The sequence below is a fragment of the Moschus berezovskii genome, chromosome 28 (genome assembly GCF_049115385.1).
Source record: "Moschus berezovskii isolate FMDL1 chromosome 28, NW_MosBer_1.0, whole genome shotgun sequence".
Classification (NCBI taxonomy): domain Eukaryota; kingdom Metazoa; phylum Chordata; class Mammalia; order Artiodactyla; family Moschidae; genus Moschus; species Moschus berezovskii.
In genome coordinates this window covers 17,551,155-17,568,558 of record NC_142487.1, presented here as the reverse complement: position 1 = coordinate 17,568,558, position 17,404 = coordinate 17,551,155, and the positions used below count along the sequence as shown (strand labels likewise).

Here is a 17,404-nt window from a genome sequence, read left to right as displayed (position 1 = left end):
TGTTATTACATTTGTCAAAATTTATTGTGATTATAGAAGTCACATGGCAATAGTGAGCTGTAATATAAATTATGGACTCTGGGTGATGATAATTTGTCATTGTTGGTTAATCATTTTTAACATGTATGCTACTCTGGGGTGGTAGAACAGGCTACACATCTGTGGGGGCAAGGGATATATGGGAATTCTCTGTATCTTCAGTGTTGCTGAGAACCTCAAGCTGTTTTGAAAAATAAAATCTGTATAAAAAATTGCTGTGATATATAAAATGGTACAACCAGTTTGAGAAAAGGTTTGACAGTTTCTCGTGAAGTCAAACATCCACCTCTCCTCTCATCTAGCAGTTTTATTTTCAGGCATCCACCTACGAGAATTGAAAATAAATGTTTGCAAATGACTTATATGCAAATGTTTGTAAGTCTTTTTAAAATACTTTTTCATAATAGCTCTGATACGGAACCAAATGCCTCTTAACATCATCTTGTTGTCTCTCTAGTTTATCCTGGGTTATTTCTTATGACTTAATGTCCAAGTCACTGAATCTCTCTTTAGCTGAGTCTAAATAATCTTCTGCTGTTAAACCCATTTATAGAGGTTATTTCTTTCCCTCCTTCCTTCATTTCTCCCTCCCTCCCCCCTTTTCTTCCTGCGTCCCTCTTCTCTCCTTTTTTCTGTTCTTATTTATTTACTTATTTTTTAAAATCAAGTTTTAAAATTTAGCTACTGTTTTTTCCAGCTCAAGACATTTTTTTCTAGAACTTAAAAAAAAAGCCTGCTATATTTATATAGTTTACAGATCCTTGAGAAAATTTTGATTTGATAAATTTGGTTTTTAAAAAATTCCATAAGTAGAACAAATGTATTTGTGTTTGGTAATTAATTACTATTGAAAGAGGTTTTTTGGTTTGTTTTTTAGGTGTATTGTGATTCTTGTTTGTAGTCTTATCTCTTTATGTGCCCATTTTTGATTGTTTGCAGAGTTGTAAAAAAAAATTTGATAGAATGATTTCATCTTTCTTCAGAGAGGATTGTCTGTTTCTCTGGGTGCCTTGGATTCTTCTTAATTCTGTTTCAGAATTTTCTTGGCCACCCAGGAAACTTAAAGCTCAGTTCTAGTCCATGAGACTGTTGATTTCAGGATCCCCTTGAGAATCTCTGCCCTGTTTGGGGAGTGGATTTCTGCAACTTGCTCTCTGGACAGCCTTGGACTCCAGCTTTTGTACTCTAGACTGTCAGCCCTGTCAAAAGCACTGCTCAGATTCCCAACCACCGTTTATGGATCAGGAAAAACCCCAAGGCCAGAGCAGCTCCAGAGGTCAGGCTGGCTGCTCTAGGTTTTCCTAGTGCCTCAGTCTTCATATTGTACTAGCTCTTTGGTCTTTTTAGAATATGCCCTTCCAGACCCTCCATCAGTGATTTTTGTTGGCTTCATCAGGAATAGTCTTCTGAATTTTCCGTCCATCACTGCTGGAAATGGAGGTAGTCTTAAATCCTGTGAGCTCTTTAAATATTAAATAGTTCTTTCTGTAAGTTAGTGTGTAGGTGGTTTCTTATTACATTTTTCATTACTTTCTAATATTAGTTTTTTTGGTTCAGCGAATATTGTATGATGTAGAGTATGAGAAGCATTATAGTTTTGAGTTCTCTGGAGAAGGTGACACTAGTGCAAAGTCTTGAATGACAACATGAGTCAGCCAAGCAGTTTGGGGTTGAGCATAGAGGGAGCTTGAGCCCTCACACAGACTTGGGAGATGTGAGGGAATATGATAACTAGACAGATAATTGATGGATAGTTACATTTTGTCCATGCGTGCCTATAAAATGTACTTAAGTGACTATTTCAGAGGTTTTTCTGTCTAGATAATTTTCCCCTCGTTGTTCAGTTGCTCAGTCGTGTCCCACTGTTTGTGATCCCATGGACTGAAGCATGCCAGGCTTCCCTGTCCCTCAACATCTCTTGGAGCTTGTTCAAACTCATGTCTGTAGAGCCGGTGATGCCATCCAACCATCTCATCCTCTGTCATCCCTTTCTCCTCCCGCCTTCAATCTTTCCCAGCCTCAGGGTCTTTTCCAATGAGTCACGTCTTCACATCAGATGGCCACAGTATTGGAGCTTTAGCTTCATCATCAGTCCTTCCAATGAATATTCAGGGTTGATTTCCTTTAGGATTAACTGGTTAGATCTCCTTGCAGTCCAAGGGACTCTCAAGAGTCGTCTCCAGCACCACAGTTCAAAAGCATCAGTTCTTTGGTACTCAGCCTTCTTTATGGTCCAACTCTCGCATCCATACATGACTACTGGAAAAACCATAGCTTTGAGTATACAGACCTTTGTTGGCAAAGTAATGTTTCTGCTTTTTAATATGTTGTCTAGATTTAGCATAGCTTTTCTTCCAAGAAGCCCAAGCATCTTTTCATTTCATGGCTGCAGTCACCTTCTGCAGCAATTTTGGAGCCCAAGAAAATAAAGGCTCTCACTGTTTCCATTGTTTCCCCATCTATTTGCCATGAACTGATGGGACTGGATGCTATGATCTTCGTTTTTTTGAATGTTGAGTTTTAAGCCAGCTTTTTCACTTTCCTCCTTCATGTTCATCAAGACGCTGTTTAGTGCCTCTTCGCTTTCTGCCATAAGGGTGGAGTCATCTGCATATCTGAGATTACTGATAGAACCCAAATCTGTGTTCCTTATTTTGAAGCTGACTTTAAAAATACTAGTTATTTTTAGTACCACTTACGATAGAAAATGGAGTAAACGAAAATATGTTCAGTAATATTTTTGCTGTTGCTAATAGTTCTGTAACTGTGGCCCCAGGAGTCTAGTGAATTATTTGGGAGGGGGGCATGCTGTGTGGCACTTGGGATCTTAGTTCCCCAACTAAGAATCACACCCACATCAACTGCACAGTGGAAGTATGAAGCCCTGCTGGACTGCCCAGGAATTTGTGTGTGTGTGTGTAAGTATGAAGCCCTGCTGGACTGCCCAGAGATATATGTGTGTGTGTGTGTGTGTGTGTGTGTGTGTAAGTAAGTATGAAGCCCTGCTGGACTGCCCAGGGATTCCTGTGTGTGTGTGTGTGTGTGTGTGTGTAAGTATGAAGCCCTGCTGGACTGCCCAGGGATTCCTGTGTGTGTGTGTGTGTGTGTAAGTAAGTATGAAGCCCTGCTGGACTGCCCAGGGATTCCTGTGTGTGTGTGTAAGTATGAAGCCCTGCTGGACTGCCCAGGGATTCGTGTGTGTGTGTGTGTAAGTACGAAGCCCTGCTGGACTGCCCAGGGATTCGTGTGTGTGTGTGTGTGTGTAAGTATGAAGCCCTGCTGGACAGCCCAGGGATTCGTGTGTGTGTGTATGAATTTTTGTGCAGAGCACTAAATTAGTGTTTGGAAGCTGTGAGTTTCAGATATTTTTTTGTCATGTAAAGTTTGTGCATGAAGGAATGTATTTTTCTTGGTTTTGGTAAACCCAAAATTAATTTCTCACTGTGCCCACAAGCACAAAGAGACTATTCAGCAAGTGTGTGTGTACTTGTGACCAGTCAGTGGTACCAGAGATAGAGTTGTGAATAAGACATAGATTCTAGTTGTGAGTTGGGTAGGACAGACAATAAGCAAATTTATATATAGTGTTAGAATGTGACAAGTACAATGGAAAAAAGTAATATCGTGTATCTTAGCCAAGATTGTATAGGAAGGCTCCTTATGAAGTGAACCTTTTATTAGAAACCCAAAGTCAGAGAGGGAATCCTGTCACTCTGTGATGGGAGAGCTTCTAAAGCAGAGGCAACAGCAGAGGAAAGGCCTTAAGGTGGGTACATGAATAAGACATAGATTGTAGTTGTGGGAAGGGTAGGTAAACAAACTGATACATAATGTTAGAATGTGACAAGTACAATAAGAAATGAGACTATTATATAAGGATGTGTGTACTTGTGGCCAGCCACAAGATGCCAGAGATACAGTAGTGAATAAGTGAACAGGAACTGAAGAGTCTCTTGATGGGGATGAAAGATGAGCGTGAAAAAGCTGGCTTAAAACTCAACATTAAAAAAACGAAGATCATGGCATCCAGTCCCATCATTTCATGGTAAATAGAAGGGGGAAAAGTAGAAACAGTGAGAGGCTTTATTTTCTTGGGCTCCAAATCACTGTGAACAGTGACTGCAGCCCTGAAGTTAAAAGATGTTTGCTCTTTGGAAAGGAGACAGCATATTAGACAACACGTTAGAAAGCAAAGAGATCACTTTGCTGACAAAGGTGTGTATAGTCAAAGCTATGGTTTTTCCAGTAGTCATGTATGGATGTGAGAGTTGGACCATAAAGAAGGTTGAGCACCGAGGAATTGATGCTTTTGAATTGTGCTGGAGAAGACTCTTGAGAGTCCCTTGGACACAAGGAGATCAAACCAGTCAATCTTAAAGGAAGTCAATCCTAAATATTCATTGAAAGGACTGATGCTGAAGCTCCAATACTGTGGCCATCTGATGCGAAGAAGTGACTCATTGGAAAAGACCCTGATGCTGGGAAAGATTGAAAGCAGGAGGAGAAGGGGATGACAGAGGACGAGATGGTTGGATGTCATCACCAACTCAATGGACATAAATCTGAGCAAACTCCAGCAGATAGTGAAGAGCAGGGAAGGCTGGCATGTTGCAGTCCATGGGGTTGCAAAGTGGGGCATGACTTAGCAACTGAACAGCAGTCATCTGTACAATCTGTTCTCCATTGATTTGAGAATCCATTTTATTGTACATTTCCCTAGAAACACAGGTTTGTCCTATACACTCAGTTCTCAGTTGAGTTCCATTGGTTTGTCTTCTTTTCTGTCTGTGTACTTGCAAATACCATACTGTTTTTATTGCTACAGCTGTGTAACATGGCTTGATATCTCGTAGGGGAAGTTCCTCTCTTCTTTTCAGTTTCAAGGTTGACTTAGCTATGTGTTTATTCTTTCAAAAATGTTAGAGTTTCTGAAAGAAGCTCAATGAGAATTTTAGTTGTGATTAATTTGTGTAGAATTATGTTTGTGGTATTTTGTCATTCCATTCAGTCATCCTTTATTAGCATTTTAATACTAATAAATGAGTGTTGACCAACAGGATGAATAAAATACTCTCTAATAAGTCGGTTAGCAGATCCTTTTTTTCATGAAAGTCCCTTTGCATTTTTGTTGGAATGAGTATTCCTTTTGTATTATGATCCTGTATTATATGACCTCAATATATTTCTTTCTTCCTTTTTTTTTTTTTTTTTTGCTATTCTAAGTTTTGTATGCCTGGCATGCTATTCTGATGACTATTGAGGAAGTTCCAGTTAGTTCCAATCAAAATCAGAGCAGTAGAGATCCCTCTTGTCTCTTTATCCTTTATCCATTGAATGCCTGTTATGAACTCGAGTTGGGAATACAAACAACTAAAAAAAGAATCCCTAGCTAAAATCTCATGTATTCTGGTAAGAAAGATAGACTTGACTGTAAATCATTGCCTCTCATACTTTAGGTCTTAATGTTGCTTTTTCAGAGGAGCTTTTCTTTGATCCTACAGTTAAGATTGGAGTACCATATAATCTTTTCTTCTTGTTACTTGCTGTTTTTTCTTTGTGATCCTTTTTGGAGTAATTATTGAGTTCTTTTTTTCCACTGAAGTGTAACATCCACAAAGGTTATCTGTTGTTAATGGATGTATCTCCAATGTGTAATATAATGCCTGTTTAGACATAGTAAGAATAAGTTCTTTATAAATATTTGTTGAATGATGTATCAACTGGAATACAATATGATAAACACATTGAATTTTTATCTGTGGATCTGTGAAACACACCAGTGGCTCAGATGGTAAAGAATTCACCTGCAGTGCGGGAGACCTGGGTTTGATCCCTGGGTTGGGAAGATCCCCTGAGAGATCCATGGCAACCTGCTCCAGTATTCTCACCTGGAGAATTCCCATGGACAGAGAAGCTTGGTGGGCTATAGTCCATAGGGTCGCAAAGAGTTGGACACAACTGAGCAACTAAGCACAGCACAGCACATGAAGCACATAGGAAGGATTACATTAGTTTCAGTCATTTAAGAATTTTGAGGAATGGATTTTCAGCTTGATAATGAAAATGTCATTTTGAGTCAGTATTCTTTTATGCTACAAGCTTTCCCTACCTTCCAAAGTCAAAACCTCTTTGCAAAATTCTGTGGCAAGAGAGGATGGTCCAAGGATTGAAACTTTTCCTGTTGTCCCGTTTGTGAAGTTGTTAGGCCCAATTAATTTCAAAGGAGAACAGCCTTTTGTTCTAAATCTATACTCTTTCCTTAAGGTTGTTACATCTAGTATTTATTAATAACCATAGTTTTTAGTTTAAACAAATGGTAGCAATTTCTTCCTGGTTCTGGTACCTAGAGTAAGATGTTGAATTGTAAACCACTGTGGGTTTTTTTTTATTAATTATTGATGGAATGACTGAATATATTAACAGATATATTGGAGGTAGTCACCTATCCAGATTACTGTACCCTGTGGCAGGATATTTGTTCTTCAGGATTTGTCTTCAAGCCCTGACCCAACTGAAGAGCCTAGCCAATTGACTGTAGAGTATGGATTCTAACGGGCATGGGCTGTATGAATAAATGATTGTTGTGATTCAAAATCCTTTGTGGTTGGCACCCAAATCATCATTAGCAAAGAATTAGTGAACCATAACACAACACTTCAGGACTGTTTTTGATTCATTTTGAGAAATAAGAGCAAATAAAATAATTGCCTTTTATGTGGTTAATATTTACAGTAATATTTGTGGAAATTTCAGGAAAGAGAAGTGTTCTACTGTATTACATTTCTGAGCAGAAATGAGATTTATTTATTGCATAATAAGATCATTTGCACAGGTCTTTTGGGTTTTGTTTTGTATACTTTACTTGCAAAAGATATTTCTATCCACATGAACTCCATATATATCTGATAGAATTAGAACTTAAAAATCTGGTGAAAGTGAAAGTGTTAGTCACTCAATTTTGTCTGACTCTTTGTGACCCCATGGACTGTAACCTGCCAGGATCCTCCATCCATGGAATTCTCCAGGCAAAAATACTGGAGTTGGGTACGCATTCCCTTCTCCAGGGGTCTTCCTGACCCAGAGATCGAACCTCGGTCTCTGTAGGGAAGTCCAAAAATCTGGTAAGCTTGCCCATTTCTAGAATCAAATCATCTTTAATTTGTTTAATGAGCTTCATGTAAGTAGGTGTTACATGTTTTTCTTTGCACTTTGCATGAATATTTCATTTCTGTAAAAATATTTTGATTTTTTTTGGAGCTGTTATTCTTTGTTGTGTTGTTGAGATTTTCACTTTCCTGGTCTAACATGTTACTGTTTTGTCTGATAATTGTATTTAAAGTTTTGCAATAATTGAAAAAATTTTGATGCATTTATTCCAGTTTGTGCTCCCTACTCGGCTGAAATTGTTTCCTTTTTATTTGATCTAAGATTTGTTTCTAAAAGGGGTTAATGATTTTTGGAGGACAGTTGTAGTCTTTCGTAAAAGAAACATGATTAATACAACAGGGATAATTTGTTTACTATTCATATTTTGCTGAACAGGCAGAGTTGGCCTTGAGAACATACACTCTTAGAGATAGAAGATCTGGAGTTTACCATTGTTCTTATTATAAAGCGAATATCAACTCGGAAAATCATTGTTGTCTTCCCTACCCTGTGACTTCTCTTCAGTTTTACAATCTGAATGTTTGTTTCTGTGTTATAACTAAACAGAGATAAACATAAAGGCTTTAGAGTGGATCTTTGCTGGCAATTATTTCCATTATACGCTAATATACTTGTCATTCATCTGTAGATGGAACTGGAAAATAAGAAAGTAAGGGGATACTTCGCCCATTACAAGAACTAATGACAAGGAAAGGTTTCATGTTTTTGATTGACTTAGTTTTTATATTAAGCATATTAGTATTTGTAAAATAATCCAGAAACACTGAATGTTTTGATTTATTTTTAAATGTATAGTTTATTTCGAAAAAGGCAATATCTTCCTAAATGATCATTATTCTGCTTTGTTTCCTGTTTTTTCAGAGATATTACTTATGAAATATCAGTAGAAGCTGTGTCAACAATGGTGGTTTTCCTTTCTTGCCAACTCTTCCACAAGGAAGTTTTGAGACAGAGCATCAGTCACAAGTATTTGATGCGAGGTCGATGGTATGTTTCTATTTTAAATTTGTCAAGTTCTTTATTGTATTCATCTGTAGTTTGCTTCTTGTCCTCTTTTCTTAGTGTTGTTCCGTATCTCCAAGCAGACATTTCCTCTGGTTGTCCCATCAGAACTTCAGACCGATCACGTAAGGATGTGCTTTCCTGGCTAAACTAGCCATCCTCCCCGCCCTTTCATCCTCCAGTTCCTTTACCTTCCCTAGTGGTTTCTCTGTAGAGTTGAAACTGTGAAGTCCTCTTTTTCTTCCTGCTGAGTCATTCTGTGTGTCTTAAGGAGTCATCCAGTCATATTTGTTCACTCTTCTAGCTTCCCCTTCCCATTAGCTCCATTGAAACTACTACACAGTGTATGCCTCATTACCGTGTGTTTGGACTTCCCTGGCAGCTGCTTCACTGACATCCCTCCTTTAATTTAGGCCACAAATATTTATTGTATGCTAGGCATGTGTTAGGATGTGGTGCTGTGCTCCTGGTGAGTGGGGATAGGAGTAGATAAATATTACGCACACAAACACACATACACCTTTGTCTTTCTCACATCCCTCTTGCCACCTTGATTATACCTATGGCACATTCACAGAATCCTTCAGGACTGTTTTGGAACACATTTGAAAATCACTGATAATAGAGATGAAAAGGCCTTAAGCATTGGTTCAAGAGTCTATTTAAAAGCTTTCTCCAGATGTCAGGAGTTGATTCATGACTAATTTATGAACACATTTCTATTTAACCTGTTTTCTCTCCCTTCTCCTCTCCATCCATTACTGAAAAACAGAGTATTAACATTGAAAAAAATAGTCTGTATATGTATGTATGGATGTGTTTTTGTATGCATGCATAGATTGAATAATTTCATATTTTTATTTATTTTAGAAAATGTAAGGTTCAATATTTATGTTGGTTATATGTTGAATATTTTGGATATATTGGGTTAAGTCAGATATTACTATTCATGTCAGTTTCCATATTTTTTAACTCTTGCTTTTTCCTACTGATTGTTACTACTTCCATTCAAGTGTCAAGTACTGTATTATATACTGAATTTGTAATAGCTCACCTGTTGTCCTGACTACAAATAAAGTAACTGAAGCTTTGGAGTTGAAATGATTTGATGAATAACATATGGCATAGTAAGAGGAAAGCCAGAATTCATTCAACCTAAAGTCTGATCTCAAAGCCCATAATTGTCTCTCTTTTGTGACAATGCTAGATTTTCTTTGAATTGTGCTAAACCCTTTTATGTCAACAGATTATCACGATACAGAGTCAGTTGACTCCCCAAAATATGAGTTTCTTTTCTTTTTTATTCTTTTTGTGTAGTCTTCCATACACCAGCAAACTTGTGAAAACCTTATTGTATAACTTCATCAGACAGGAAAAGCCGCCTCCTCCAGGAACGCATGTATTGCCTCAGCAGTCGGATGGGGGAGGACTGCTCTATGGACTGGCATCAGGAGTAGCAAGTAAGTCTTACCAGAATTTGTCAATTCTCTGGTGTACGTAGTAGGTTTTGTCCAATTAGTCATAAGAAATTCTGTCCACTTGGCCGCCAATACTGTTATATTGCATCTGTGTAGCTGGTTGAATGTGAAATACTGGAAGTAGTTTATATTTTTTCATTTGGTGCACCGATTTATACAAGGAAATATGTGCAAATCGTGCATAGATTGTTTACCTATAAGACAGCATTTTTCAAGAACAATATAAACATGCATATTATATGCATTCTCGCTGTGCAATATAAATACAGTTATGCTCTTGGATTTTATCACTTTACGTTTTATGAGGAAATTGTTCTATTTTAGGGGCTTTCTTGAGTAGGATTTTATATGACTAATTAGGTGTAGTTTTTTTATTATACATGACGTTTCCTTTGTTTGGTGACAAATTAGCACATTTTGAAGAGGCTTGTAATAAATTCTGAGGTGACACAAGCATGAATTTTTTCAGATTGGAAGCAAATTTCATTAACTGAAGAATCCTTTCCCATCATCCAGTAAAGCCTCATTTCTGCTTCACAGTGTTTTTGACTTAAAAGAGACTAGAAATACCAGAGGAACTGGGTCATGTGAGGTTATGTCAACTGAACTTGTGCTTTGTTCTGAAGGAGAAACAAAAACTAGACTGGCACTTTGGCAGTTGTAAGGTCTGTGTGGGTGCTCTTAACTTAAGAAACCGTATATGGTCCACTTAATTATACAGTGCAGAGTTCAGCTGTCTGAAGGAATTTTAAATGGAGCTGAGTTCCGCAGCTGAATTAGGCAGTGACATGCTCTCTACAATCTAGCCAGGGTGTCAGTTTGATAGGAAAATGGAGTAGTGTGTGATAATTTATGAGATGGTTAGTCTCAGGAACCTCTGTGGATTGAAAGACCTCTGTTCTAGGTCGTCTTCTTTTAGTATTGTAAGTTGAATGACATTTGTGATCACTCTTGGCTTTGTCTCTGGTGCTGAGCATGCTGCTTCAACCGTCAGAGCCGCAGAGTTTCATTCTCTGAGTCACCCCTTCTGTGGCCCTCGTTGTTTCAGATAAGGAGGCTTTAGAGGCTTGCTCTTGCGTGGTCTCTAAAGGCAGCACAGGAAGGGCTTTGTGTTTCCATGGAGAGGCTTGTTTAATCTGTTAGTAGTTTGTTTTTTTTTTGGCCACATGGCATGTGGGAGTTTTAGTTCCCCGACCAGGAACTGAACCCAGTTGCTTGGCAGTGAGAGTCCAGAATCCAGTGGTTACACTGGACCACTGGGGAATTCCCAGTGTTTTCTCTTTTCAGTCATTAAACCAGTGTTAGTGTTGAAAAGCTGAGTATTTTCTAGTACTCTCCAGTATGGTTGGAGGAGATGGTATAAATTCATTAACTGCTTTCTTTGAAACAATGGCAATACTTTGCAGTCTTTCATAGATGTGTGTAGTTTTTGATTTTTCTTGCAGTTATGTGTCATCATAAAGAAATCCAGTATGGTATATGATGTCATCTGTACTGGGCGCCAAAAGACTTTTTAATTTCAGATATACTCTGTGTATCAGAAGAAAGTTGCCAGTTTGTCTCGCAAATGTCTATTAAAGTTGGAATAGATAATCTCTTAAGACTATTTCCACATAATTTTGAATGGTTCTCTGATCTTTTTCCGTACCGTTAAGAAGTTTAGTATTCAGCTAAGGGCATTAAAATAGACTTAGGATTTTTGTGTGCCTATAGTGATAAGGCATTTTGCATAGCTTCTTAAGTCTTCTTAAAACTATTCATGTAAAAGTATAAGTGATGGAGTAATTTATTATTTTACAGTATGTGGCCCAAAAGATTATTTTTTTAAAGAAAAACAACAACCAGAGGATATTTTTCTTCTAAAAAGCACACATGTATTTTGTGCAAAAAAGAAAGTGTTAATGAGAAGGAGGTTCAAAAGGGAGGGAATATATGTATACCTTTGACCAATTCATGCTGAGGTTTAGCAGAAAGCGACAACATTCTGTAAAGCAATTATCCTTCAATAAAAAAAGAAAAAGAAAAAAGAACAGTCATAGCCATGTAATTTTGAATTAAGCTACATTCCATGAAAGTCAATCAAGTTGACAAAGGAAATATTTTAAAAATTTGTTTTTAATTGAAGGATAATTGCTTTACAGTGTTGCATTGGTTTCAAACATCAACATGAATCAGCCATTTATTTACTGTTGTCCCCTCCCACCTGAACATCCCTCCCACCTCCTTCCCCAATCCATTGCTCTAGGTTGTTGCCAAATCCCAGTTTAAGTTCCCTGAGTCATACAGCAAATTCCCGTTGGCTTTCTGTTTTACGTTTGGTAATGTGTGTTTCCATGTTACTCTCTCCATACCTCCCACCCTCTCCTTCCTCCCCTTCAGGCCGTGTCCATAAGTCTGTTCTCAACGTCTGTGTCTCCACTGCTGCTCTGCAAATAGGCTCATCAGTACCTACCACCTTTCTAAATTCTAAATCGAAACAGTACTGGTATTTGTGTTTCTCTTTCTGACTCTTTTACTCTGTATAATAGCTCTAGGTTCATCCACGTCCTCTGACTGACTCAGGTGCATCCCGTTTTACGGCTGAGTCATATTCCCTTGTATATGTGCACCTCCGCTTCTTCATCCATTCCTCTGTCACTGGACGTCTGGGTTGCTCCTGTGTCTTAGCTGTTATAAACAGAGCTGCGTTAGGGAACACGTGTGTTTTTCATTTTTGGTTTCCTCAGGATACTTGCCTACTAGTGGGATTGCTGGGTCTTATGGTTGTTTTAACCCTAGTTTTTTAAGAAATCTCCATACTGTTCTCCATAGTGGCTATATCAGTTTACATTCCCACCAACAGTGCAAGAGAGTTCTCTTTTCTCCACACCCTCTCCAGCATTTATTGTTTGTAGACTTTTGGATGATGGTCGTTCTGACTGGTATGAGATGATACCTCATTGTGATTTTGATCCTCATTTCTCTAATAATGAGTTGAAGTTGAGCATCTTTTCATGTGTTTGTTAGCCATCTGTATGTCTTTGGAGAAATGTCTGTTTAGGTCTTTTGTCTACTTTTTGATTGGGTTGTTTTTCTGGTATTGATTTGTATGAGCTGCTTTTGAAATTAACCCTTTGTCAGTTGTTTCATTTGCTATTATTTTTTTCCCATTCTGAGGGTTATTTTTTTGTTTATAGTTTCCTTTGCTGTGCAGAATCTTTTAAGTTTAATTAGGTCCCATTTGTTTTGTTTTTATTTCCATTACTCTAGGAGGTAGGTCATAGAGGATCTTGCTGTGATTTGTGTCAGAGAGTGTTTTGCCTATGTTTTCCTCTAAGGATTGACAAAGGAAATTTGGCTTTAGTTGTGTCTTTTGGTTGGTAGTTAAGGAATTTTCTTTAATATTAGCTTGAGAAAGATACGATTTGGAAGGTCCTCACCAAAAAAAAAAATGATTCTAAAGCCAAATGTAAATTGTAATCCTTTTTGGATTATATTCATTTTCATTGGGATTAAATTTTTCCTGGATTTAGAAAGCATTTCCTTTCATAGCAGGATATGTATAGTATGGTTTGCTTAAATTATTTCCTTTGAATTAGTGTGCCTTATTTCAAAGAACACAACAGTTTTCGACAGTGAGGTTTTTGTTTTAACTGGAAAGGAAGAAGAGACTCTTTGTTAGAACTGGGGTCCAGAGGAGTAGTGAGCCATACATCTGGACCTTCAAAGAGTTAGGGAGGGCCCTCTCCAGTTTATTTTCACTTTTTTCCAGATTTATATTTGGTTGTTTCCCAGACTTTAGCAGAAACTCTGCTGCTTTTTACGTGCCTGACTTTCTTCCTTTTTTATACTTTTGCTTGGGTTATCTTTGTAATCTAGAATCCTTCTTCTTCCTCTCTCTGCTGTTAATTTTTCTGACCCTCCATCCCTTAAGATCCATCTCAAGTACCACCTTCTCCACAAAAGACTTCCTTTTCTACCTCGAAGCTAGATGTGGTTTTTCCTGAGGCACTTAACACTCTGCTTTGTCTTATGATCACTAGGTTCAAGCCTCATCCTCCCTCCACTGGTTCTACATACAATAAAACTTCACAGTTTACAGAGCAACTTTTATGTATCTCACTTTATTCTCATAGAAACCTTGTGAAATAAATGGTTTTACTTTTTTAATATAGTTGGTAAAGAGCTGTTCCTAGTTATTATTTGTCTAAGATCACATAGCAAAGAGGTCATGTTGGTTTGCACTTGAGCTCTGTTCCTTTGACTCTTGACGTTTACTGTCTGGCCTTTTTTTGTTTTTTCATTTTTCCCTATTTAAAAAAAAATTTCAATTGAAGTATAGTTGATTTGGGGCTTCCCTGGTAGATCAGCTAGTAAAGAATCTGCCTGCAATGCAAGAGACCCTGGTTTGATTTCTGGGTTGGAAAGATACCCTGGAGAAGGGTTAGGCTACCCACTGCAGTGTTCTTGGGCTTCCTTGCTGGCTCAGATGGTACAGAATCTGCCTGTAGTGTGGGAGACCTGGGTTCAATTCCTGGGTTGGGAATATCCCCTGGAGGAGGGCATGGTAACCCACTCCAGTTTCTTGCCTGGAGAATCCCTTGGACAGAGGAGTCTGGCGGGCTACAGTCCATGGGATGGCAAAGAGTAGGACACGACTGAGCGACTGAGCAGATTCCCACTCTTTTTTAGATACTTTCCTATATAGGTCCTTACTGTTTGGTCTTTCATTGTCACCACTTGAGTCCTGAGTGTATAAGCTGCTTCTTGACTTATGTGAGAGTGTTCACTGCAGCAGAGCACCTTATATTTGTGGACTGTCAGTAAATACTTGTATGTAACTAAATACCAAAAGCTAATACTTACGTACCTCAGGACCGGGAGCTCACTGTGGCTCAGATCATGAACTCCTTATTGCCAAATTCAGGCTTAAATTGAAAAAAGTAGGGAAAACCGCTGGACCATTCAGGTGTGACCTAAATCAAATCCCTTATGATTATATAGTGGAAGTGAGAAATAGATTTAAGGGACTAGATCTGATAGATAGAGTGCCTGATGAACTCTGGATGGAGGTTCGTGACATTGTGCAGGAGACAGGGACCAAGACCATCCGCATGGAAAAGAAATGCAAAAAAGCAAAATGGCTGTCTGAGGAGGCCTTACAAATAGCTGTAAAAAGAAGAGAAGTGAAAAGCAAAGGAGAAAAGGAAAGATATAAGCATCTGAATGCAGAGTTCCAAAGGATAGCAAGGAGAGATAAGAAAGCCTTCCTCAGCGATCAATGCAAAGAAATAGAGGAAAATAACAGAATAGGAAAAACAAGAGATCTCTTCAAGAAAATTAGAGATATCAAGGGAACATTTCATGCAAAGATAGGCTCGATAAAGGACAGAAATGGTATGGACCTAACAGAAGCAGAAGATATTAAGAAGAGGTGGCAAGAATACACAGAAGAATTGTACAAAAAAGATCTTCATGACCAATATAATCACGATGGCATGATCTCTCACCTAGAGCCAGACATCTTGGAATGTGAAGTCAAGTGGGCCTTAGAAAGCATCACTACTAACAAAGCTAGTGGAGGTGATGGAATTCTAGTTGAGCTATTTCAAATCCTGAAAGATGATGCTATGAAAGTAATGCACTCAGGGTACCAGCAAATTTGGAAAACTCAGGAGTGGCCCCAGGACTGGAAAAGATCAGTTTTCATTCCAATTGCAAAAGAAGGCAATGCCAAAGAATGCTCAAACCTCCGCACAATTGCACTCATCTCACACACTAGCAAAGTCATGCTCAAAATTCTCCAAGCCAGGCTTCAACAATATGTGAACTGTGAACTTCCAGATGTTCAGGCAGGTTTTAGAAAAGGCAGAGGCACCAGAGATCAAATTGCCAACATTCACTGGATCATCGAAAAAGCAAGAGAGTTCCAGAAAAACATCTATTTCTGCTTTATTGACCATGCCAAAACCTTTGATTGTGTGGACCACCACAAACTGTGGAAAATTCTGAAAGAGGTGGGAATACTACACCGCCTAACCAGCCTTTTGAGAAATCTGTATGCAGGTCAAGAAGCAACAGTTAGAACTGGACATGGAACAACAGACTAGTTCCAAATAGGAAAAGGAGTACATCAAGGCTGTGTATTGTCACCCTGCTTATTTAACTTATATGCAGAGGACATAATGAGAAACGCTGGGCTGGAAGAAGCACAAGCCGGAATCAAGATTGCCGGGAGAAGTATCAACAACCTCGGATATGCAGATGACACCACCCTTATGGCAGAAAGTGAAGAGGAACTAAAGAGCCTCTTGATGAAAGTGAAAGAGGAGAATGAAAAAGTTGGCTTAAAGCTCAACATTCAGAAAACTAGGATCATGGCATCCGGTCCCATCACTTCATGGCATGTAGATGGAGAAACAGTGGAAACAGTGGCATACTTAATTTTTGGGGGCTCCAAAATCACTGCACCCTGAAAGAAAAGTTATGACCAACCTAAACAGCATATTAAAAAGCAGAGACATTACTTTGCCAACAAAGGTCCCTCTAGTCAAAGCTATGGCTTTTCCAGTAGTCATGTATGGATGTGAGAGTTGGATCATAAAGAATGCCGAGCGCCGAAGAATTGATTATTTTGAATTGTGGTGCTGGAGAAGACTCTTGAGAGTCCTTGGACTGCAGGGAGATCCAACCAGTCCTTCCTAAAGGAAATCATTCCTGACTGTTCATTGGAGGGATTGATGTTGAAGCTGATGGGAAGCCACCTGATGGGAAGAGCTGACTCATTGAAAAAGACCCTGATGCTGGGAAAGATTGAAGGCAAGAGGAGAAGGGGAAGACAGAGGATGAGATGGTTGGATGGCATCCCCAACTCAAATGAACATGATTTCTGAGTAAACTCTGGGAGTTGGTGATATACAGGGAGACCTGGCGTGCTGCAGTCCATGGGGTTTCAAAGAGTTTGACCCAACTGAGCAACTTAACTGAACACTTAAGGTAAATGTAAACTCAGTTATGTAACATGTCTGTCATTTATTGAAGACTTATGTTTGCCCATCACTTTAGTAGTTAATTTGGTTGTTCAGTTGCTAAGTAGTCTCCAACTCTTTGTGACACCGTAGACTGTAGCACACCAGGCTTTGCTGTCCTTCTCTGTCTCCCGGAGTTTACTCAAACTCATGTCCATTGAGTCAGTGATGCCATCCAACCATTTTATCCTCTTTCGTCCCCTTCTCCTTCTGCCTTCTGTCTTTCCTAGCATCAGGGTCTTTTTCAATGAGTCAGTTCTTCACATCAGGTGGCCAAAGTATTGGAGTTTCAGCATCACTCCTTCCAGTGAATATTTGGGATTGATTTTCCTTTAGGATTGACTGGTTTGATACCCTGCAGACAAAGGCCCTCTCAAGAGTCTTCTCTAGCCACAGTTTGAAAGCATCAAATTTACATACATGATTTTACCTACTTGTTGTTTAGTATTTTCTCTTTTTTTAACATTTTATTGTGGAAAATTTCAAAGATGTACAGACTATCTATGCATAACCCATCTTCAAGACTTATCAACATTTTGCACTTTTTCACTTTTGAGAAGCTTTCTTTGACAATAAACTCACACACACATATATGTATATGTAATAATTCCAAAAATAAACTCCCCAAGTTATCAGTATATACCTTTAACCAGACTGATTTATTGTTGACATTTTTATCTGATTTATTTTGTATTTGTATTCTTCTCTACC

General features: G+C 38.5%; 1 protein-coding gene across 4 annotated transcripts in view; it reads left to right on the top strand.

Moving 5' to 3' along the window:
- DYM (dymeclin) overlaps positions 1–17,404 on the top strand; it is a 391,190-nt gene that overhangs the window by 96,064 nt on the left and 277,722 nt on the right. For all 4 annotated transcript variants that reach the window (XM_088833353.1, XM_088833352.1, XM_055417337.2 and 1 more), the window contains 2 exons: positions 8,068–8,193; positions 9,526–9,668. In XM_088833353.1, coding sequence (XP_088689479.1) covers positions 8,068–8,193; positions 9,526–9,668 — 269 coding nt within the window. The remainder of the gene's footprint in view (positions 1–8,067; positions 8,194–9,525; positions 9,669–17,404) is intronic.